Below are 26039 nucleotides of genomic sequence, written 5' to 3' on the forward strand. Positions count from 1 at the left end.
TCTTTGTGGGTAGAAAAGAGACGAAAAGGCATGCTTTAAAGTTAATTACAAAAAAAAATCAACAAAAATACCTGAGCATGACTTCTTTTGGCTGGGAGGAGGAGCGGGCCGCACGACTATCAGATATTTAGGCTCAGCATCTGGAAACAGTAACATTATTTATCAGTAAGATTCTTTGCGAACAGAGTTCATGACAGCAAACCCATTCCTGAATCAGTGTTCCCAGCTTTAGTCAGCTTCAGTCATCGTAACCACAGCACGGGTGGGTGAGAGGGCCCAGGAATTCAGAAAGTTCAAATTTCTCGGGATAGTCCAGGCCATTAAGTTTTTAAAATGAAAATTAAATCCAGATTTTCAAAACCCCATGGACAGGAGTCAGGGAGAAGTCTTAAAAGAATTATGCTAGACACAGATTTCATGCCACATTTTCATCAGTCCTTTTCTCTGCGAAGAGACTTTTTTAAAAATCAGATCATATTTCTTTTGTTATCCTACTCCTCACAGAGGGTCAGTCTGGTGCTTCAAAGTCAGAGAAGGAAAATCATACTCGTGCAGGACACAAGAGTCTCACCTGTTGAACGATCTGAAATTGCTCACTTTCTCGGGAATCTGAATATTCATAACATCCTACCTATTTTTTTATCCTGTTTGCATTTCAGTCTGTTATCACATCCAATCAATCATTTTCATGAACAATTTTTAAACAAAATCACAATTTAAGTTGGTATAATTTTCACCTAAAATATACCAATGGAAAATAGAGAATCTCTTTTAAAAAGATTTAGGTTTTATGAGGGAAATCTGTGGGCTGGTGTCTTGACAATTTTAAGGTACACAGGTGTCTGTATTCATCAAAACATTGAATAGTAATGACAAGGTCCTACTGTATAGCCCAGGGAACTATATTCAATATCCTGTGATAAACATAATGGGAAAGAATATGAACAAGAATACGTGTATGTATAACTGAGTGACTTTACTGTACAGCAGAAATTAAACACAACATTGTAAATCAAATACACTTCAATAAATTTTAACAACCTAAAAATATAAAAATTAAAATGTGGACAGTAAAAAAAATAAATAAAAATTAAAATATTTAGGTTTTAAATAAAATGATATTTAGACAATCAATATGTGTTAACTCAATCAGGGGCTGATAATTTATCAAAGTTTTTAAAATTGATGTTTTCAAGAGGAATGGTTGGGGCTTCCCTGGTGGCGCAGTGGTTGAGAGTCCGCCTGCCGATGCATGCAGGGGACACGGGTTTGTGCCCTGGTCCGGGAAGATCCCACATGCCGTGGAGTGGCTAGGTCTGTGAGCCATGGCCGCTGAGCCTGCACGTCCAGAGCCTGTGCTCCACAACGGGAGAGGCCACAACAGTGAGAGGCCCACGTACCGCAAAAAAAAAAAAAAAAAAAGAGGAATGGTTGGTCTATACACAGTGTAAAAATAAACCAAATACACTCTGGGCATATAAAATAGCATTTTATAAGCAGCTCTATTGGATTAATCAATTGATTGATGGGTACTATCTACAATATTTCTTCAGTAACTCTGGATCCTGGAACTCATTCTACACCACACTTCATCCAGATGCTGTAGTCAATCGCAGTTCACTCCTACTTGCTCAGACGGAGCTCATGTCTTTGTTTTCTTTCAAATATCTCCCCTCCATGTGTTTGAAGCCCAAGGCTTTATGGGGCTGACCTCATTCTCAGCCAGAGACAACCTGGCCTTCAACCATGTTTAATGACTCAAGCCTTTGTCTTTTTCCTGGACACCTCACCAGGCCCTATTTGCTATAACCTGCTGCAGTAATTACCACTGCAAAAGATAAACCAGGTAACCTCTTGAATTGACCTCAGAGCTTTGGCTCATTGATCGTATTGGTGCCTAATAACCAAAATACAGATAAAGGAGCGTTTGCTGTGTTTCAGTCTCATGTATTTGAAAGCATATCTTGCTTAGTGGAGCTTATATAAGGAAAAGCTCAACTTAAATCAAGTTCTCTAGTAACAATATAATAACCATTTCCTGATTTTATTTGGGATATAGAGCAATATAGGTATTAAGAAACTACTGTGTGTTGAGTACTTCCTATGTGCTGGATACATTATATTCATAATTTAGTTACTCCTCATGGCAATCCTACCTGACAAGAACTATTCTCATCCCAATTTGTAGATGAGGTCACTGAGGCAGGGTCAGCCTCATGGGCAGCACGTACAGTCACATGGGCCCCATGTTCAGAAGGGTCCCACGCTTAGTTTAATATCCTGCTGTCACCATCATGAAATTCTTAATACTTTTATCTTTGAATTCATGTTTTATAAGGGCTGTCCAATGGCATAATGGAGCATGAGTGTGAGCAGAGCAGATGAGAACAATAATGCATGTCTGCACTTCCTTCCATCCATGTATAGCATTCTAGGTACCCATTAGCATAGCATTCCAAAGGGCCCATGTCGTGTGGGAGTCCAGTAAGACTCAAAGGTCAAATAAGGTAAGCGTATTACATCTACCACTGAGTAAGGGTCTGTGGAAGGGAAACTGACAGCCCTGTGAGGTCACACTTCCATTTGAACCAGAACTTGCTTCAAATGCAGAAAGAAGGCAACAGCATTTTAAGAAACAAAAATGACCAAAGAATCCTATCATGTCCTTTCTTATTCATGTTCCTTTCCTGTATTAGCCAGACACTGACACTGAAAATTAGGACACAGAGGGAAAGGAAAAGCTAGAGAAACCCCTGCTTCCTTTTGTTTTCAGTTCTCCCTCACTCGTGAGTAAGTGGAAGGCAGAGGGTATTAGCAGAATGAGCAAGCATCAAAAAGTTGAGTTCTGTGCATTTCCACTAGTGTGGCAAGAATAAAGTACGTATGCATGAACTACAAAATACAAATTGTGGCATTTTAGTGATTCTGCTTAGGACTTAAAGGATCTTACATTTGCATTTAAAACTAGCACTGTGCAATATAAAGAAATACTAATAATTTACTCGTCATTTTTCTTTACTTAAATGACCTTAAATAGCAAATAAAAGAGCACCATGACAAGTTGAGAAACTGGAAAACACTTTATATTTTAGTACCTTTAATGACATTTTTTCCTGGTTTTTGAGCCATGGACCCTGTGTTTTTATTTTGCACTTGGCCCTGCAAATTATGTAGCTCTTAATCTTGTCCCCAAAATGCCCTTTTAATAAGTCTCTGGAACTCACTTCTAGAAAACAAAGCTAAATCCCATTTTTCTTAAATTGTTCTCACTGTGGCAGAGTAGAGTTAGCCTTTTATTTCCTTCCTTGATACACGTTAATTCAACTATACCTCAGTGGTTTTTTTTTTTTTAAAAAAAAGGCCTGAAATACTAGAAAAATAACACACATAGAAGCTAAAGACAGTGCCATGATCTGAGACATATGGTTACATGAGCAATTTAAACGTAATTTTTGTTATGATCACAGTTGTTCTGCATAGAGCATAGGCTGTTACAGCCAATTACAAATTGGAACAGATGTCGGGACTTGGGTGCATATGCTGGCTCTCACTCTCATTAAAAACTTCCAAATTCACGCATTTCAGTAGTCTTTATGTTCAGTTGGGAACACAGACGTGGAAAAATAGAACAACTGAAAAACAAGATTTCTATTTCTGTTCTGCACTATGAAATTCTTTGTGGATTTGTAGCAGTCTGGAAATATATACACTGTAGCCTGATCAGAAATTTTGGCAACACATGCCAAAATCAACTACTTTTTAGAGAATGTGTATTATTAAGAAATATTAAGAAAATGTATAGAATGCAGTTACCTTGACACTTTTTCCATACCTGACAATGTTGCAGACTAATTAAATCTAATTTGCTTCATATTTTGAATGCCCTGTGGTGGAGGATACAGACAGCTTCCTGTTTAAGGAAATCTACTATTGAAATTCTTTATAAAGTCCTAGATTTTTTGGTAACACAAATAATCTTCCCATACTCGCTCTGCTCAAAAAATCCTAATTCTCACATTTTTGTTAGGGGACATTTGCATTGCAAGCCACACTACTTCAGGATGGTGTCGTAGTGAGGTTTTTTCTCCTTTTCCTGCCATGCGAGTTTCCACAAAAGAAACAAAATAAGCCAGGATGATCCTAAAGGAAATCAGGTAAGGGACCTGAACAAACAAAATAATGTACTTTACCCCTGTCATCTTTTTAACAGTTTGGTTTCATCACAGACTAAATTTCTGGGTAAGAGCATGGACCCTGGAGCCTGCACTCAAATCCTGCTCAGCTAGTTGCTAGTACAAGGAAAAATACTTAACATCAGTGCACCTAGTTCCTCACATGCAAAATTGAAAACTCATAGTACCTGGGCTCATAGGGGTTTTAGTAATGATTATTCGCAGAAAGTGCTAATTTAATGTTAGCAATCATAATGATGATTTCTTAAAAGCAGAATTTTGTGTCCTAAGAGCCCTGAGGACATATTTTAAAAGGAAAATGTTCAAAACCGTTTTTGTTTTGTTTTTTTAAAGAAGATGTTGGTGGTAGGAGTTTATTAATTAATTTATTTATTTTTGCTGTGTGCGTCTTCGTTTCTGTGCGGGGGCTTTCTCTAGTTGTGGCAAGCGGGGGCCACTCTTCATCGCAGTGCGCGGGCCTCTCACTATGGCGGCCTCTCTTGTTGCGAAGCACAGGCTCCAGATGCGCAGGCTCAGTAGTTGTGGCTCACGGGCCCAGTTGCTCTGCGGCATGTGGGATCCTCCCAGACCAGGGCTCGAACCCGTGTCCCCTGCATTAGCAGGCAGACTCTCAACCACCGCGCCACCAGGGAAGCCCAAAACCGTTTTTTTTTTTTTAAAGCAAGCAAAGATTTCAAAATGCAAAAATTTCACTAAAAAAGAAAATTACACCCCACCCTGACAAAGATTCTCTCTCTTGACCAAACTCTTATCAGGCTCTTCTGAGCTCTTGCTCAACTAGGCTCTGACATTTGGGCTTCTGTGTTCATTTCTGCATTGTCCAATTAGAGCAGGAATCCTGAGACAGTTGAGCCAGAATCCGCCATCTTCCATACTTGATTACACTTGGTATCCAATCAAGTTCCCCATCACCCTCCATCTCACAGATGATATCTGATCACCCTGGCCTATCTACATCAAGAACACTGTTAGGTCAGTTTCGCCAGAATCCTCCCTGACCCCTGACGTTTCCTTTTAGTAATTTTCCATCCATTCACTCCTACTCTGCTCCTTAGCTATAATTCCCACTTTTCCTTGTTATATTTGGAGTTGAGCCCAATTTCTCTCCCTCACTACAAGACAACACTGCAATTTTCCCTATATCTATCACAAGAACCCCCTCCCCCTTGAATAAAGTCTTCCTTACCATCTTTAACAAGTGTCACTGAATAATTTTTCTTTAACAATACTTGCTCACAAATATCAATGCAAAAAATCCTGTAAAATATATTGACAAGCTGAATCTGGCAGCACATAATAGTACATTACAGCTAAGTGTAGTTTATTCCAGGAACGTAAAGAGAAAAAAAAGCACCGATTTCCACAAGTGCTGAAAAGGCATTTGACAAAATTCAACATCAATTCTTTATTAATACGGATTTAATGGAATACTTCCTCAATATGATAAAACCTACTGTAAAATATCTGAACCACGTTTTTTAAACATGCAGGACCCTAAACATACATTTCTGTTGAGTAACTCCCTGGCTTTATCAGAATATTGAACCCTCATTATTCTGTCCCTTTTATTACTAAATATTTTTAAATGTTACACTAGGATTTTATTTTGTAACCTGCTTCAGCATTTTTATTGAGTGCCTGAGACATGGATTAGGAAAATAAACAAAGAATGATGTAACCAATTATATTACATATTCTTTTACTCCAATGATGTAGGAATATATAAACCGAGGCAGTGGATTGGAAGCATTACTGGAATATTTACACCTAAAGCCAAGCTTACCAGAATTGTGAGTTAGAACAAACTTGCTTATGAAGGCCCCAGATTTAAGCTTCCATGTCCATTTCCCTCTTTGACTATCTCTTTACCAGATGTGGTAATCCTCATCAATCTTATTTTCATTTGTTCTTAGAGAGGATCACAAAAGCAACTATTTACAACTTAGCATGAGTGAATTCATATTAATACACTACCCCTACTCATGATCTGTTCTATTTTAATTACATAAAAGACAAGCATATGTCCTCTACTGAATATATACATGGCATCAAGTAACCAATGGGGAGAATCTTTTGGCCTAGCACCCTTCCTAATTCCTTTCTTCTGTCCCTGAAATCACAATATACAGAGAGCCACCTTCTCCATAAGCTAAAGACAGCTGGCTTGCAAACATCCTGTCAGAGACCAGATCTGTGGAGGGTGTGCAGGCTTTACTCTAGCAGGAGAGGGCCAGGCACCACTCTGCTCTCACCCTTTTGCTTTAAAGATCTGGGACCCTCTGGACTCAATCAGGGAAGGTGGACATCATCCCAGACACTGTTCAAGGCCCAGAGAGAAGTTTCAAAATCAAAATCAATTTCCAAGTAACTTTGAGCCTGTTAAAGACAGTCCATAAACACCTTTTGTCAGTAGTTAGGTTTATTTTTGAAGGAGGCCAGACTGTTTCTATCGTGATTTGGACGTTTAAAAACAACACTGAGGGAGCTTCCCTGGTGGCGCAGTGGTTGAGAGTCTGCCTGCCGATGCAGGGGACACGGGTTCGTGCCCCAGTCCGGGAAGATCCCACATGCCACGGAGCGGCTGGGCCCGTGAGCCATGGCCACTGAGCCTGCGTGTCCGGAGCCTGTGCTCCGCAACGGGAGAGGTCACAACAGTGAGAGGCTCGTGTACCGCAAAACAACAACAACAACAACAACAACAACAACACTGAGGCTTAATCCTCGGTTCATCCCCAAACAGGAGGGAGACAACTCCCTCTGGGTCCCCAGTGGAGGCTGGAATCTCCTCTTGCTCTCCGGAGGTAGATGGAGTCTTAGGATGGGCTGGAGAGTAAGACCCTTGAGCTGCCGCCCTGGAAACCTGCCAAGGAGAACACTGGGCACTGAGCCAGAGGCTTGTTCACAGAACGGGTCTCCTCTGAGCAGCTGTGCTCGCCCATGCAGGGATTTTGGCCAGCAGGCACCTGATACGGTGGTGGAGGACCAGCCAACAACAGGGCTTAGTGCAGGCGAGGTGGTCTTGAATGTAACTAAGCCATACAGCATGCATAAGTTGGATGGGCCTCCATTGGGACCGTACCAGCTCCTTGGGATTTTGAAAACTGTGGGGGCAGTGAAAGAGTCTTAAGGAAAAGATATTCAACTTTTCATGAATCTAGCAGGTGGAAATTGACTGGTTTTAATTTGATCTGGAGACATAACATCAACATATTTATGTCTGAACCTCAAATGGTAATTTGACAATATTCAATATAAAGCTGTTTTATAGGAAATGGCATATTAAAAGTTCAGAATACCATACTTCATTGGTTCTAAGACATACTTTTTCCCCAGCTTTTGAAATCTTTCAAATACATTTAACAGTCAGTGGCATGGTACTTTGGCCAGGGGCAGTTTGGTCCTTGCTGCCACTGCCTGACACCTTCCAGTAAGGTCAAGAAAGGAACAGCTTCAAAACTGGCTGAAGGGCTTCCCTGGTGGCGCAGTGGTTGAGAGTCCACCTGCCAATGCAGGGGACACGGGTTCGTGCCCTGGTCCAGGAAGATCCCACATGCTGCAGAGTGGCTAGGCCCGTGAGCCATGGTCACTGAGCCTGCGCGTCTGGAGCCTGTGCTCCGCAACGGGAGAGGCCACAACAGTGAGAGGCCCGCGTACCGCAAAAAAAATAAATAAATAAAATAACTGGCTGAAGAGGGTCAGTGATTTAGAAGGAAACCCAGGGGAGCAGTGTTTCTAAAACATGGCCTAACCACTGTTCATGCTGGCACAGAGTGATGTGGTGGAAAAACAAGGCTACCGATAGCTCTGAGTTGAAGGGTGAGGCATGAGAGTTGGATTCTCAAGGTGAAGAATATTTAGCAGTAATTTTTCTTTTGCTTACTTTCAATATTTTTTTTAAAGTAATACACCTCTTCCTCCCCAAAACCCCAGTCTAAACATGAGAAGAAACATCAGACAAAACTAAACTGAAAGACATTCTACAAAATACCTAACCACGACTCCTCCAAACCATTAAGGTCATCAAAACCAAGGAAAGTCTGGGAGATTGAGTCTACAGGAGCCTAAGGGGACATGACTAGGTGTGATGTGGTGTCCTGCATGGGACTTTGGAATGGAACAAGATCTTAGGTTAAAATGGAGGAAATCAAATCAATTGTGGACTTTAGCTAATAATGTATCAATACTGGTTCCTTAGTTGTGACAATGTACCATATTGTACCTAAGATGTGAATAGGAGAAATTGAATGTCAAGTACACAGAAATTCGGTCTTATACTTGCAACTTTTCTTAAACATAAAGCTATTCTAACAAAGAATTTATTAAATATAAAATCATCTGTTTTTACAAAAAATAGATAATATAAAATTTATGTATCAGGAGATGGCTTCAAGACGGCAGAGGAGTAAGACGTGGAGATCACCTTCCTCCCCACAAATACATCAGAACTACATCTACATGTGGAACGATTCCTACAGAACACATACTGAATGCTGGCAGAAGACCTCTGACATCCTGAAAACCATGTGGCTGACAGGGTTTTGGTGTTCCGGCCAGGTGTCAGGCCTGTGCCTCTGAGGTGGGAGAGTTGAGTTGAGGAAACTGGTCCACCAGAGACCTCCTGGCCCCATGTAATAGCAGTCGGTGAGAGTTCTCCCAGAGATCTCTATCTCAATGCTAAGACCCAGCTCCACTCAACAAACAGCAAGCGACAGGACTGGACATCTTATACCAAACAACTAGCAAGACAGGAACACAACCCCACCCATTAGCAGAGAGGCTGCCTAAAATCATAATAAGGTCACAGACACCCCAAAACACACCACTGGACATGGTCCTGCCCATCAGAAAGACAACATCCAGACTCATCCACCAGAACACAAGTACTAGTCCCCACCATCAGGAAGCCTACACAACCAACTGAACCAACCGTACCCACCAGGGGGAAAAAACAAAAACAATGGGAATTACGAACCTGCAGCCTGCGAAAAGGAGACCCCAAACACAGTAAGTTAAGCAAAATGAGAAGACAGAAAAACACACAGCAGATGAAGGAGCAAGGTAAAAACCCCTCAGACCAAACAAATGAAGAGGAAATAGGCAGTCTACCTGAAAAAGAATTCAGAATAATGATAGTAAAGATGATCCAAAATCTTGGAAATAGAATAGACAAAATGCAAAAAACATTTAACAAGGACCAAGAACTAAAGAGCAAACAAACAATGATAAACAACACAATAAATTAAATTAAAAATTCTCTAGAAGTAATCAATAGCAGAATAACTGAGGCAGAAGAATGGATAAGTGACCTGGAAGATAAAATAGTGGAAATAACTATCACAGAGCAGAATAAAGAAAAAAGAATGAAAAGAATTGAGGACAGTCTCAGAGACCTCTGGGACAACATTAAATGCATGAACATTCGAATTGTAGGGGTTCCAGAAGAAGAGGAGAAAAAGAAAGAGACTGAGAAAATATTTGAAGAGATCAGAGTTAATAACTTCCCAAATATGGGAAAGGAAATAGTCAATCAACTCCAGGAAGTGCAGACAGTCCCATAGAGGATAAATCCAAGGAGAAACATGTCAAGACACATATTAATCAGTCAAAAATTAAATACAAAGAAAAAATATTAAAAGCAGCAAGGGAAAAACAACAAATAACATACAACAGAATCCCAATAAGGTTAACAGCTGATCTTTCAGCAGAAACTCTGCAAGCCAGAAGGGAGTGGCAAGACATATTTAAAGTGATGAAAGGGAAAAACCTAAAACCAAGATGGCTCCACCCAGCAAGAATCTCTTTCAGATTTGATGGAGAAAGTAAAACTTTTATAGACAAGCAAAAGCTAAGAGAAATCAGCACCACAAAACCAGCTTTACAACAAATGCTAAAGGAACTTTTCTAGGCAGGGAACACAAGAGAAGGAAAAGATCTATAATAACAAACCCAAAACAATTAAGAAAATGGTAATAGAAACATACATATTGATAACTACCTTAAATGTAAGTGGATTAACTGCTCCAACCAAAAGACAGAGACTGGCTGAATGGATACAAAAACAAGACCTGTGTATGTGCTGTCTACAACAGACCCACTTCAGACCTAGCAACACATACAGACTGAAAATGAGGGGATGGAGAAAGGTATTCCACACAAATGGAAATCAACAGAAAGCTGGAGTAGCAATAGTCATATCAGACAAAATAGACTTTAAAATAAAGACTACTACAAGAGACAAAGAAGGACACTACATAATGATCAAGGGATCAATCCAAGAAGAAGATATAACAATTGTAAATCTTTATGCACCCAACATTGGAGCACCTCAATACATAAGGCTACTGCTAACAGCCATAAAAGGGGAAATCGACAGTAACAAAATAATAGTAGGGGACTTTAACACCCCACTTTCACCAATGGACAGATCATCCAAAATGAAAATAAATAAGAAAACACAAGCTTTAAATGATACATTAAACAAGATGGACTTAATTGATATTTATAGGACATTCCATCCAAAAACAACAGAATACACTTTCTTCTCAAGTGCTCATGGAATCTTCTCCAGGATAGATCATATCTTGGGTCACAAATCAAGCCTTGGTAATTTAAGAAAGTTGAAATTGTATCAAGTATCTTTTCTGACCACAATGCTACGAGACTAGATATCAATTACAGGAAAAAATCAGTAAAAAAAAAAAAAAAAAGTACAAACACATGGAGGCTAAACAATACACTATTAAATAACCAAGAGATCATTGAAGAAATCAAAGAGAAAAGCAAAAAATACCTAGAAACAAATGACAATGAAAACATGATGACCCAAAACATATGGGATGCAGCAAAGGCAGTTCTAAGAGGGAAGTTTATAGCAATACAATCCTACCTCAAGAAACAAGAAACATGAAACATCTCAAATAAACAACCTAACCTTACACCTAAAGCAATTAGAGAAAGAAGAACAAAATAACCCCAAAGTTAGCAAAGGAAAGAAATCATAAAGATCAGATCAGAAATAAATGAAAGAGAAATGAAGGAAACGATAGCAAAGATCAATAAAACTAAAAGCTGGTTCTTCGAGAAGATAAACAAAATTGATGAATCATGAGCCAGACTCATCAAGAAAAAAAAGAAGACTCATATCAACAGAATTAGAAATGAAAAAGGAGAAATACAAACTGACACTGCAGAAATACAAAGGATCATGAGAGATTACTACAAGCAACTATATGCCAATAAAATGGACAACCTGGAAGAAATGGACAAATTCTTAGAAAAGCACAACCTTCCAAGACTGACCCAGAAAGAAACAGAAAATATAAACGGACCAATCACAAGCACTGAAATTGAAACCGTGATTAAAAATCTTCCAACAAACAAAAGCCCAGGACCACATGGCTTCACAGGTGAACTCTATCGAACATTTACAGAAGAGTTAAGAAACACTTGCCCTTCTCAAACTCTTCCAAAATATAGTAGAGGGAGGAACACTTCCAAACTCATTCTACGAGGTTATCATCACCCTGATACCAAAACCAGACAATGATGTCAGAAAGAAAGAAAACTACAGGCCAATATCATTGATGAACATAGATGCAAAAATCCTCAACAAAATACTAGCAAACAGAATCCAACAACACATTAAAAGGCTCATACACCATGATCAAGTGGGGTTTATCCCAGGAATGCAAGGATTCTTCAATATATGCAAATCAATCAATGTGATAAACCATATTAACAAATTGAAGGATAAAAACCATATGATCATCTCAATAGATGAAGATAAAGCTTTCGACAAAATTCAACACCCATTTATGATAAAAACCCTCCAGAAAGTAGGCATAGAGGGAACTTACCTCAACATAATAAAGGTCATATATGACAAACCCACAGCAAACATCATTCTCAATGGTGAAAAATTGAAACCATTTCCTCTAAGATCAGGAACAAGACAAGGTTGTCCACCCTCACCACTAATATTCAATATAGTTTTGGAAGTTTTAGCCATAGCAAAAAGAAATAAATAGGAATCCAAATAGAAAATGAAGAAGTAAAGCTGTCACTGTTTGCAGATGACATGATACTAAACATAGAGAATCCTAAAGATGTTACCAGAAAATTACTAGAGCTGATCAATGAATTTGGTAAAGTAGCAGGATACAAAATTAATGCAAATTAATATCTTGCATTCCTATATAGTAATGATGAAAAATTCGAAAGAGAAATTAAGGAAACACTCCCATTTACCATTGTAGCAAAAAGAATAAAATACCTAGGAATAAACCTACCTAAGGAGACAAAAGACCTGTATGCAGAAAACTATAAGACACTGATGAAAGAAATTAAAGATGATACAAACAGATGGAGAGATATACTATGTTCTTGAATTAGAAGCATCAACATTGTGAAAACGACTATACTACCCAAAGCAGTCTACAGATTCAATGCAATCCCTATCAAACTACCAATGGCATTTTTCACAGAACTAGAACAAACAATCTCACAAGTTGTATGGAAACACAAAAGACTCGAAATAGCCAAAGCAATCTTGAGAAAGAAAAACGGAGCTGGAGGAATCAGGCTCCCGGACTTCAGACTATACTACAAAGCTAAAATAATCAAGACAGTATGGTACTGGCACAAAAACAGAAATATAGATCAATGGAACAAGATAGAAAGCCCAGTGATAAACCCACACACATATGGTCACCTTATTTTTGATAGAGGAGGCAAGAATATACAATGGAGAAAAGACTCTTCAATAAGTGGTGCTGGGAAAACTGGACAGGTACATGTAAAAGAATGAAATTAGAACACTTCCTAACACCATACACAAAAATAAACTCAAAATGGATTAAAGACCTAAATGGAAGGCCAGACACTATCAAACTCTTAGAGGAAAACGTAGGCAGAACACTCCATGACATAAATCACAGTAAGATCCTTTTTGACCTACCTCCTAGAGAAATGGAAATAAAAACAAAAATAAACAAATGGGACCTAATGAAACTTCAAAGCTTTTGCACAGCAAAGGAAACCATAAACAAGACCAAAAGACAACCCTCAGAATGGGAGAAAATATTTGCAAACGAAGCAGCTGACAAAGGATTAATCTCCAAAGTTCACAAGCAGCTCACGTAGCTCAGTATCAAAAAAACCAAACAACCCAACCCAACCCTTGGACAGAAGACCTAAATAGACATTTCTCCAAAGAAGATATACAGATTGCCAACAAACACATGAAAGGATGCTCAATATCATTAATCATTAGAGAAATGTAAATCATAACTACTGTGAGGTATCAGCTCACACCAGTCAGAATGGTCATCATCGAAAAATCTACAAACAGGGCTTCCCTGGTGGCGCAGTGGTTGAGAGTCCACCTGCCAATGCAGGGGACACAGGTTTGTGCTCCGGTCCGGGAAGATTCCACATGCCACGGAGCAGCTAGGCCCGTGAGCCATGGCCGCTGAGCCTGCGCGTCCAGAGCCTGTGCTCCGCAACGGGAGAGGCCACAACAGTGAGAGGCCCACGTACCGCAAAAAAAAAAAAAAAAAAAAAAGAGGAAAAAAAAAAAGTACAAACAATAAATGCTGGAGAGGGTATGGAGAAAAAAGAACCCTCTTGCACTGTTGGTGGGAATGTAAATTGATACAGCCACTATGGAGAATAGTATGGAGGTTCCTTAAAAAACTAAAAATAGAACTATCATATGACCTAGCAATCCATTACTGGGCATATACCCTGAGAAAACCATAATTCAAAAAGAGTCATGTACCACAATATTCACTGCAGCTCTATTTACAATAGCAGGACGTGGAAGCAATCTAAGCGTCCATCATCAGATGAATGGATAAAGAAGATGTGGCACATATATACAATGGAATATTAGCCATAAAAAGAAACAAAATTGAGTTATTTGTAGTGAGGTGGATGGACCTAGAGACTGTCATACAGAGTGAAGTGAGTCAGAAAGAAAAATAAATACCATATGCTAACACATATATATGGAATCTAAAAAAAAAAAAAAAAGGTTCTGAAGAGCCTAGGGGCAGGACAGGAATAAAGACGCAGATGTAGAGCATGGACTTGAGGACATGGGGAGGGGGAAGGGTAAGCTGGGATGAAGTGAGAGAGTGGCATGGACATATATACACTACCAAATGTAAAATAGATAGCTAGTGGGAAGAAGCCGCATAGCACAGGGAGATCAGTTGGGTGCTTTGTGACCACCTAGAGGGGTGGGATAGGGACGGTGGGAGGGAGATGCAAGAGGGAGGAGATATGGGGATATATGTATGTGTATAGCTGATTCACTTTGTTATAAAGCAGAAACTAACACACCATTGTAAAGCAATTATACTCCAATAAAGATGTTAAAAAAAATTTATGTATCAATGAGTCAAAGGAAGCTCCCTCACAAGCCCCAGGGATGCAAAAGCAGTGTCATAAATCAGCAGCTTTATTCTTTCTTAGATTTATATAAAATAGTGGTATGATTTATAGTTAAAGGTACTTTAGGATTTGATAAGCTAAGGTAACTATTTTATTGGAAATCAATGTGGCATATCATAAGACTCCTATTAAGTACAATGTCATCCACAAAACCTGAAAAAAGAATCTATGGTCATGGAAATCTCCATATAGAAAATTATTAGTTTTTCTCTGCATCTGCAAGCATCCACATGCCACACTTAGCTGTAATCTGACCTGAGGGGTACAATCCAAATTTAAGTATTCCCTTTATCTTTTAACATTTGGCAGACAGCTCCTGCGCCTTATTTCATCAACACTGAGTAATGTCTGTTTGAAAATTACCCTTGAAAAGCCTCCTTCTGTTTTAAGCCCAGGCAGAGAGTCCCACTCACGGACTATTCAGTTCTTAAAAAGCACAATCTTAAGTGCGGCCACTCTACGGGTAAGCAAACAGAGCTTCAGGGGGGCCTTTGGTGCTGCAGTTCTGTCTCAGCTGCCTTGCCCGTGCTTCAGACACTGTTCCCTCACCTGCTGGTCCATGAAGGAGGGCTGAAAGAGAGCAGTCTCGCTGAGAGAGGGGTGCAGTCTGGTGAGGGGGTTGGAGGGTAAAAAGACCATAAAATGCTACTTGTCTACTCATCGCTTGAAGGGCTACTCTAAGCAGTTGTAAATTTCAGTCCTGTAACGAACCTTGCTCCCCGTGCCCACCCCCATCCTCACATTCCGGTGACAAAGTAAGGATAACAAATTGACACCACAGCAGCAAACTGCTTTCAGCAATGGGGTACAAATGATTTGTATTTGCGGTACACGGGCCTCCCACTGCCGTGGCCTCTCCCGTTGCGGAGCACAGACTCCGGACGCGCAGGCTCAGCGGCCATGGCTCACAGGCGCAGCCACCCCGTGGCATGTGGGATCTTCCCGGACCGGGGCACAAACCCGTGTCCCCTGCATCGGCAGGCGGACTCTCAACCACTGCGCCACCAGGGAGGCCCAAATGATTTGTATTTGAACCGAAGTCCACATCCATTCTGAAGCCTGGTTACTAGAAAATGAGAAGCTCAAATATCACTGAGGCAACAGATGTATCCTGTCAAAAGGTAGTATTAACAAAGCTCACCACAAAACACATCTGTGATAATTAAGTAACCCTAAAGTAATTACATATTAACAAGCTCTAACAGTGGCCCTTGATAGTCTTGACCAACTCAGGAATATCACTGACATCCTTTCAGGACGTTCAGTGTCCCTTTTGGAAAAAACACTAATGGGGCATTTTTCTGGAAAATGGGGAAATCCTGCTAAGTCATAGCTTTGCAAAGCCTCATGGAAGCCAGAAGTCCAAATAGAAGACAGTAGTTATAAGTAGTGCCAGTTCTGCTCTAAATTTACTATGCTTACTGAATTTATGAATACAGAAGTTTAGCAATTTTTAATAAATCACTAAGTAGATTACTAGTACCTTGCCCTTAGCTGTACATAAAAATGAACGTCTATAGCATCATGAATCATCACAGATAGAAGTCCTCCACCTTTTAGAGTATTTCTGTAGGAAAGCCTCTGTAGGAAGATGTGGGCTGAGGATCACGTGGGATCTGGCCCAGATTCAGTTCATATTTTGTTCATTTCTGTACCTTTAAACCTAGAAACACAGTAATAGCACAACAAACATTTTCTGAAAGAATGAATGAATCTTTTTCTCTACCCCTTTATTGCCTGGGGTTGGAGTAAAGATGGAGGAAGTTTGATGCTTTGCAGAAAAAGAAAAATAAGTATAGGTCTGGGAAATAGCTGTCAGCAACAGCAAATCATCTTTTGAAAAGCAGGTAAACTTCAACCACTGAATTCGTCTTTGAGGAGCCTATCTGTAGAACTGATATTTTTTTCCTTTGAAGTTCTTTCTTATAAATAGTATGTGGTTTTGTGTGTAAGGATAATCCTTACCTTTCACCTGAAAAGTAATTTAAGCCAAATTTTAAAGGAAATCCTACTAATCACTGTTCAGGCCTTATTTCTGTTAAACGTTACAAAATCACTTGGAAAATGAACAAATGCCCATTTTGACAAAGCATTCTGCTATGCCCTGGGGCTCCGAGACAGTTCTGGCTTCTCTCAGCCCTTAAGAGGCAGCCTGAGGGCCCTGGCGCCCAAGCAGGGTGAGACAATGGTGAAGGTTAAACAAACCATAAAAGGCGCAGCCACCTTGGACCGCAGAGCAGCTGCTAATGCAAAAATGACTAGGAGCATCTGCCATTGGTGGGATTCTAGAATGTTCAGTCATAGACCACAGAAGGGAGCTGACACGAAGCTCATGTTGGTATGTATGTTCAGAACAGATGGCAGCAGTAAGAAGCAGCCCCTCATCTCTGTGCTGCAGAGTGAAGCCTCTAAATAAGAGATGACAACCCAGCTTTGATGAGAAGAGAGGACGTGGAAAAGGTGGAGGTGGAAGGAAGAGGTTCAAAGGTGCTTTTCCTAAACACTGTACGGTGGACCCCCGAAAGCTCCGCCACACTCCTTCACTCTTCAGTTTGCTGTCTGGAAGGAAAGATGCACCCTTTTTCCAAACAGAGGAGCATTTCAACGACAGATTTCAATGTGGAAGACATTGCTGAAAACTTTTCCTGAGAGTCTTCCTATAATTTTGATGAGAGCTGGGGAGGTGAAGCTACTGAAAATACACACTTCGCCGGGTGCTTACTACGTAAGTTTATGACCCCAGTCAATGCAAAAATCAAACGATGGATCTGCTATTTTAAAAGAAACATTAAAGACACCAAAATATAAAACATTTTCTCTCTTTCATGGACTCTGTCTTGACCTGTCATGGTATTTACTCGTTATTTCATGTTGTGCCCTGCAGAGGCGTACAAACCCTCACCTCCCCCCATCCCCTCCCTCCTGACTGTGTGGGACCCTTTCCCACCAGAAGCGGCCTCAGCATCAAAGCACCTTACCCCACACCTTAGCCCCCAGGGCAAAAAAAAGCCAGTCTCCCTTTCCCAAAGGCCCGCCATCAGAACCCACAGACCCCAAGGGATTGTAACCTCAGTCCTGGGACAGAGCTACCTGAATGGGGGTGGGAAAGAAGCTAACGCACTGTGTCACTGCCAGCCAGTGTGGGGACTGCTGCCACCACATCCTGCAAGATGTCACCAAGGGGGGAGGTGCCCACCAGACCCTCCCTGCATCCACACCCAAGTCCCTGCGGAAGGTGGAGGGCAGTAGTAGTTGCTAAGTGGAGGTGGAAAGAGGAAGGCCTACAGCAGCGGGTGGGGGACCAGGCAGCTGAGAAGCAAATTAAGGGAGGGAGTGGCAGACAAAGACAAGAGCCCAGGCGCCAAGCCCTCAGCACACACACCGTTGTCCCATCCCACCTCACTGATGAGATAAAACTGAAAGGTAAGCTTACTAACATTTCCAAGACAGCAAAGCATTAAACTTCACTGCAGGGTTCCTCTGAGTGCACTGGTCACATGCCCAGGAAGCCACACCCGACCTGCCCCTCCATCCCCAATCCCTCCCCGCATCCTGACCACAACCCAGATGGACCAGGTAATTCCTCATTTCCTGTCATCCTGGCTTTCAGTCTGGAGCTTCTCACTCAGCCACTGTCCCTAGCTAACCCTGCCTCACTTGCAAGCGCTGACAGATTCTCTCCCTGACCCTGGAAACCAATACTTGAACTCTTTCTCCTACGACTTGCTGCCACAGCCAGTACCCATCCTTTCCTAGCTTAGAGACCTGTTAGACATTAAAACTGTTGACTTCATTGTCGTAGTTTTTTCCTTGCCTGTGTTTTATATGTGCACCCCACAGAGAAGTTTAATGTAGGGTGTTGTCTGTGAACTTGTTTAATGTTTGGCAAGGGCTGGCTCTTGATGGAGAGCCTGCACACACACACATTTTCCAGTGAATGCATCAGGTTTTTAATGTTATCTCTACAGGAAATATGACTGAAAAGTTGGGACTTTGGATATTTTCCTTTCAAATAATAAAGCTAGATCATGTTAACTATTAGGTGGTAAACCAGAGCCTTCAAATCGGCAAGGTGTTTTCTTTCTTTTTAAATGCTCAGTCAGCGTTACCATGAGGGGGTTGAGGGGGTCAGGAATAATTCCCAGGAGACGAGTTTGTACATAGGGTTCAAAGGTCACATAACACTTAGACGCCATGGGGAAAGCACTATGGCATGGTGGTCAAATGCACGGGCTTTAGAGCCAGCCTGCCACCTGCAGACTCCTTCACTACTCAGGGATTTACTGTCTTCATTGGGAAGAAGAGGATGCTAATAGTAGCTGCATCAAGGGGTTGCTGTGAGGAATCAATGACCCGTCTCTGTAAAGCCCTTGGTCCAGCATGTTGTAGGTGCCCAATGACATTAAAGCATCAGCTCGTGGGTTGGTGAGAACTTCCACTCCAGCATTTGGTGAGCGGCTACTATGCACTCAGCCTCGTTCATGAAATGCATCAGGCCAACCAGTGGCAAACCTCTTCTCCTTGAGGAGTACCCCCAGTGGCAGAGAAAAGGCTGAGCTATTAGCTTGGAATCAGGTGATGAAAGACTGGGGGACGATGCTAAGAATTCAAGGCTTTCTCCCACGTGTATATTATGCACATAATTTTTCAACTAAACTGGGACACTCTTGAGAGAAATGGGAGCACCATTAATAATTAAGCCAGAACCGCAGGTGTAAACCATAACCAGGCCTGAGAAATAGGGTAGAGTCAACGCTGTAAGCCAGTTACATCATTTTTTTTCTCCTAGAGATTTCTACCCCAGGCAAAGAGGGACTTTATTGTGTTGACTGGGAGACCTGCCCAGCAAACTCCCAGCAAATTCTGGGGAGTCATTTCCTACACGCACAGATCTATTGACCCTGATCATGGAGTACACGAGGGACGGTGAGAGTCAGCTCTCACCCTGAGCAGCTGTTTGTCTGGTGAGACATGACTAGTGAAAACAAAAGCAAAATAATGAAAATGGAACAATCCAAACCAGAATGTGAGTAAATGCTGGCGCTCGCAGCATAGCACTTCAGATGGGATCAGTATGTGACAGAGTGTTGTGTCCAGAGAAAGTAAAATGTTTAAGGAAATAATATATGGGTGGTTAGGAAACTAGGATTTGATCATAGTCCTTGGTTTTGAGACGCATTCCTAAAAGTAAAGGAAATTATAAAGTCTAAACATTATCTAGTATCTGTCCCAGATAACCCTCTAATTTATCCTCCTATTGGCAGCTATCTTTCTAAGACCACTTCTCATCAACAAGCCTCTTGCCATAAATCTGGGACAGGGTATACTTTTGACCCATGACAAAAGGGCCATACGCTATTTGGGGGAACCCTTCTAGAAATAATTAAGAATAAATTTTTTAAAGTTAGATTTTGGTCTCAGTGCACTGTGCGATACCTTTGAAAAAAATTGTTGTGCTTTATATAAGAATATTGAGTTTCTTTTATTGTATTTCCAAGAAATGATAAATTTGGAGACAGTTTATCTATTGTTTGGTGAGATCAGGAAGACCATGGAAACATTATAGTTGAATCCGATAGAAAAAATAGAACTTTGAAAAGATGTTATCTTTTTTTATAAAAAATAGAACTTTGAAAAGATGTTATCTTTATCTTAAAACAGGTGAAATAGGCATCTGTTATCAAACAAGGCTTTTCTGGTATAAACTCATGGAGAATTGTTTCAGTGGTGGCATAACATTTATTAAGAAATTGGTACCCACTAGGCCAATTTCTTTAAAAATTCCCCTTTGAAGCTTACTCAAATTCTGCTACATTTTGCACCTTGGAGGAAAATAAAGTGATTCTGAGATTCCTATTATTTTAATGAAAAATCTGGATTAATCTTGACTATTTAAAGCCAAATACTTCCCAGTGATAAAACCATTTCCAGAGAAAGAAGTAAGTAAGAAATAGTTTTAAACAGAAGAGAAAAATGCATCTTAAATGTGACCCACAGCTATTTCAGACTTCCTGGGTCTCTCCCTTGACTCTCACCCATTCATTCATTCATCATGCTTCTAAATTATGACAACATTGGACGTGAAAAAGAAATCTAAGGCTTCTAGGGTCCTTAACTCCTGGGAGTTTTCTATTTGTATAGAGTCTGGGACTAGACACACCAAAATAAAAACAAATAGCAGTTTATTAAGAGTGATGGTCAAAGAAAATGCTTAGCCTCTAGGATATTCACGGAGAGAGACAAAAATGTTGCCTTCCTTGGCCAGATATGGCCTTAGGAAGAGTAGGGGCAGTAGGGCTTGACAGGGTAGCTCACAATAAAGAAAGATGGTGGTGGTGGTATGGGTAGAAGAGACCAAGTTTTGGGGACACAGGAACTGCTTTACATATTTTAACTCATTTAAACCTTAATGAGTTAGGTAGCCAATGGCTCCTTCCATGATACATGGCCTTTCCTTTTGTCTGTTTACTATTTAAAGGACATTATAAAAAGAAAAAAATAAGTAAATAAAATAAAGGACATTATAGAAGCAACAAATCAGGGGCTTGTGTGTACTTTCCTCTGTAGAAGAACAGATAAAATTCCCTACGTTTTGAGAGGCGGTAGAGTGCAGTGTTTCATAGCTCAGGTTCTTGAGCCAGACTTCCTGGGTTCAAACCTTGGTGCTATTTACCATCTGAGGCACTTTGGGAAGGTTACTTAAAACTCTCAGAGGTTCAGTTTTCTTATGTGTAAAAGGGCACTAATACTACTACCTACCCCTGCGTAACTATCATATCCCTCATCTGCATTTTGGGACTACCTTGTATTCACCGCAGGAGGCTATTTTGCTCTTTCCGCTCAGTCTCCTGCTAATTCTGCCAGAGATGAGGAGAACTGAGCTGGCTTCAATGGCTGACACTGTATCTTTTCTTCCTGTTAGTTTACCTTGCCCATTTTCACTAGTTATTTTTCAGCTTAATTAATTCCTTATATAGTTCCTTCAGTTATTTTCAACCTCCAATTTTTCTTCAGTGAATCCACCATCACCTTCCTTGTGGCACTTACAATAAATATTCACTCATTTTTTGTCATTAGGTAATATTTATCCTTCCCTGTAATAAATAGTAGAATATTTATCATTTTGTATTTCATCCCACTTCCATAAAAATGAATAGAGCATGCTTAAATATTTTTATGACGAAGAGAAAATGACAGCTGAAGTTCTAAGGGTTGCAAGGATGAGAGAAAATTGTGCATTTGCTCTTGCTTTCTAAACAAATGTAAAAATTAAGGGGTAAAACTTGTAAGGGGTGTTAATAATATAGAGGAATATAAATTGCATTTATAAGCATATAATTTTCATATCTGAATCATTGTAAATAAATTTTATTCAAAAAAATTTTAAATGAATTTTCCCCAGTGAAATAAAAAGCAAGCAAGAAATGTCAGAATAAGAAACTGATGATTAAAGTTTGGCCTGAACTTGTTAAGATAAAACTACCATCAGTTAAAATAAATGAGACAGTGGCAAGGTCTTATTTTGATCTATATTTAGTAGGACAGGTCAAAATTCTTGCCATGTTCTTGCTAAAAATTGCTTTGTACGACAGAGACAAGAAAAGTGAAATCTAGGGATGCCAAACCCTTTCAGCTGTATCTTGCGAAGATTCACCTTCTCCTTTGGAGGCCACAGCTGTGAAACTCTAATAAGAGTCACCTGACAACAGTAGTCAGCCAATTGCACTGAAAGGGAATCCCCCCTTTAGGACTAAAAGATGGTGACTATGGAAGACACTTGTGTGTGAGCCAAAAGTGCTGTGTCACTGTCTTAGCTTTTGCTTCTTTGGTTTCTTAATCAGTTTGGGGAGTTATCCTTTCCAAGAAAACACTTCTTAGTTGCGATAGACAGTAGTATGGTTACTTCTTTTCAGTTACTGACAGCTCTGCTAAAACAATCTACCTCTGCAATTTTACTGACACTGCATCCTCCAATAAACAAACAAAACAGAAAACGAAAGCACAGGACTATTACTTGGACTAAGGTTTTTTAATCTAAGCGCTAAAATCTTAGAGCTGACCAAAACTTTACCAGTGATTTAGTCCATTCATTATTAGCAACTGAAACAAAGCTCAGAAAGTTAGGTATATTATCTAAAACCACTCAGTTTGTTATAATAGCAACTAACAAAAATTATAAAACATACCTACTCTGTGCTAGGGTTTATGTTAGTCTTATAATAATTTATAGTCTTCACAAATAATTTATAGTCTTCACAACACTCCTGAATGATTATTTTTCTATTTTATAGATGAAAAAAATGAAACTGAGAGAAGTTCAATGACTTACCCAGAACTACTTCGTAGTAAGTAGTTGTGTTGAGTTTGAACCCAGGTCCGTCTCCCTGAAAACATACATATTCTTTCCCCAAATGGTGCTGCCTCTCCAGGCAGAGGAGGATCTTTCCCAGAATGTAGATGTTAGCATTCTGGTCCAGGATCTCTCCAGGGCAGAGCACCTCAGAGCTATCGGTATCGTGTCTGCCTCCTCCCTAGCAGGAATCACTCTGAGGGGTTACCGGCAAGATGGCGACCAGGGCGAGTAACTGAGAGGCTCAGTGTGAGAAACTCGCTCTCTTAGGGCGGTGAATGTAAAGGTTAGCAGCTGTGAGAACATGAGGATTAAGCAATTTGCCCTCTTATATCCATTTGGAGTCCTAACACCTGGTTGGAAGACAAATCCTTAAGTCAGAATTCCTGGTAGTGATAAATATATATGACTTTTTTCCAATTTAAGCTTTTCTTGCAGTAAGGATACTAAAATAACTCCTTAACTTGCTCTACAAAACAGATGGAATGTAACTTTTTCCTTCCCAGGTGACGTTGATTAAAGTATTTTCAGAGGTCAAGAGAACATCATAAAGTATGAGTCTATAAAGATTCAATGTCAAAAAATTCTCATTTTTTTCCTTTTTTGGATGTTTGCAAAATTACCAACAGCTGAACATAAAAGTAACAAAGCAAAAATTGAATGTGTAAGCCAGAAATGAGAACATTCATGATGTGGGGAAAAAGGTTAGGGGAAACTAGCAGATCTATTATATAAGAATCATATTTTAGCACATCACTGCAGGACTCAAGGCTATTAATGGTTATTAATAGTCACCTGGGAAAATACTACTTTTTCTACTGCTCCCATTAATCTACAAAAATCTTAGAAGATTCTACAGAAGTAAAAGTTTTACAGACGTTTCATATGAATCTTAATTTCCAAAATAGCAAAAGGGAATATTTTGTTTTTTATTTTTACATGTAAGACCAGCAAGTGACTTTTGAAAATACCTCTGTCAATACTAGATAGATAGATATTAAAATAAATGTAGAAATGCTTATAAATGATTATTTAGTAGGAGTCTTAGTCCACATATCACTAAACGTTAACCTCAATATTTCTGAATGATCAACAGCTTCTCATTTCAGTGGTGGGATCTTTTAAACACATCAAGAAGTGGAATGAGTCAAACAAAGTGACACTTAATCTTTGTTTCGAAAACGAAAGTAAGTTACAATATTTGGGTATAGTTTGGTGCAACTGAAGAAATACTACTATCCTCTCACAGAATAAAGTAAGAAGAGGGGTTATAAGTGACGCTTTTTTTCCATAAAGAAATAAAAATTCTTTGCTCTTGCAACTTGGACCCAAGGGATTTCAACTCATCACTTTATGATCATGAATTTACTAACATGCCCACAGCACATCTGTGAAAAATAGACTTTATTACTGTTTTACAGATGAACAGAATTGAGAATGACCATACTGTAAATTGGTAGCAGAAAGGGAATAGAATAGAGACACAAATTTCAAACATACAGTCTGTGCCAGGCAGAATAATAGCCCTCAAAGATTGCCCACATCCTCATCTTCAGGACCTGTGAATATCTTAGGTTACAAGACACAGGAGAATTAAGGTTGCAGATACAATTAAGATTGTTGATCCACAGATCTTAAAATATGGAGAGTAGCCTGGATTATCCAGGTGGGCTCAATATAATCATGAGGATCCTTAAAAGTGGAAGAGGGAAGGCAGAAGAGATCAGAGTGATGTGGTGTGAGCAATGTTTGCCCCAATGTTGTTGGATTTTTTTTATTGAAGTATAGTTAATTTACAATATTATATTACTTTCAGGTATACAGCATAGTGATTCAGTATTCTTACAGATTATACTCCATCAAAAGTTATTATAAAATAATGGCTATAATTTCCTCTGCTGTATGATGTATCTTTGTTGCTTTTCTATTTTATACATAGTAGTTCATATCTCTTAATCCCTTGCCCCTGCTCCCTTCCCTTTCCCCTTTGGTAACCACTAGTTTGTTTTCTATATCTGTGAGTCTTTTTCTGTGTACATATATATACCATATATATATATATATACATATATATATTCATTTGTATTGTTTTTTAGATTTGAAAGTAGAAGAGGAATGTGGGCCCCTCTAGAAGCTGCAAAAAAGCAGGGAAACAGGTTCTCCCCTCAGAGCCTCCAGAAAGGAATGCAGCCCTGCCTACAGCCTTGACTTTAGCCTAGAGAGACCCACATTGGGCTTCTGACATACAGAACTATAAGATAATAAATTTGTGATGTTTTAAGCCGCCATGTTCATGGTAATTTGTTATAGTGGCAATTGAAAACTAATACACAGCTGTTTAATCATTTAAGAGCCATTACTACAATCATAATCATTAAAAAAGACTGTAAATAATCAATTTAAGCAACCAGAGGATAACATTTAATTTGGAAATGCAAGTCCATTTCGAAGTAATAAAAGTAGAAGCACACAGATTCCTTGGCATAAAGAAAGATGGAAAAGGAAATATCTAAGAGGAATTTTTTTTCCTTTTCCACCAGAATACTAGAAGAGAAAGGAGATAAATAAAAAGAGCACATTGATCTAAAGGATAAGGTAAGAGTTTTAAAAATGCTGCTTGCAATAGCCTTCCAGGAGAAGTTTGGGAAGTTTTGTGCTTAGAGATCTTTAAGGTACACAGTGATCTATTCTAGAATGGTTTAGATATATATTAGCCTGATGACAATGGCCTAGACTAGACAATCTCTCATGGCCTCCTCCAGCCTAAATATTCTACACAGACTTGACTCTGTTCCATTCAGTGCCACAATATTTATTACCTATCTACACAATGTAGGTCATCCTGCTATGAATAACCAAATAAGACATAAACTTTGACTTTAAAAAGTTCACAGTTTAATAGTGAACCAGAGTTAAACAACCAACCATATTTAAGCTAGACAATGAAAAGAATCATAAGGGGTGGATAAGTGATATATTGATTAAAAATCATTAAATATCTAAAAATCAATGCAAAATAACCAATGCATTCTTACTGATTA

At 39.6% G+C, this 26039-nt stretch overlaps 1 protein-coding gene across 18 annotated transcripts in view; it reads right to left on the minus strand.

Annotated features, from left to right (window-relative positions):
* The window catches only part of ABI3BP (ABI family member 3 binding protein), a 262547-nt gene that overhangs the window by 170416 nt on the left and 66092 nt on the right, over positions 1 to 26039 (minus strand). For 17 of the 18 annotated variants that reach the window (XM_060297993.1, XM_060297987.1, XM_060297992.1 and 14 more), the window contains exon 3: positions 72 to 140. The exons of the other annotated variant lie outside the window; for it this stretch is intronic. In XM_060297993.1, coding sequence (XP_060153976.1) covers positions 72 to 140 — 69 coding nt within the window. The remainder of the gene's footprint in view (positions 1 to 71; positions 141 to 26039) is intronic. 18 annotated transcript variants of the gene reach the window in all.

This window comes from Globicephala melas, chromosome 4 (genome assembly GCF_963455315.2).
Source record: "Globicephala melas chromosome 4, mGloMel1.2, whole genome shotgun sequence".
Lineage (NCBI taxonomy): Eukaryota > Metazoa > Chordata > Mammalia > Artiodactyla > Delphinidae > Globicephala > Globicephala melas.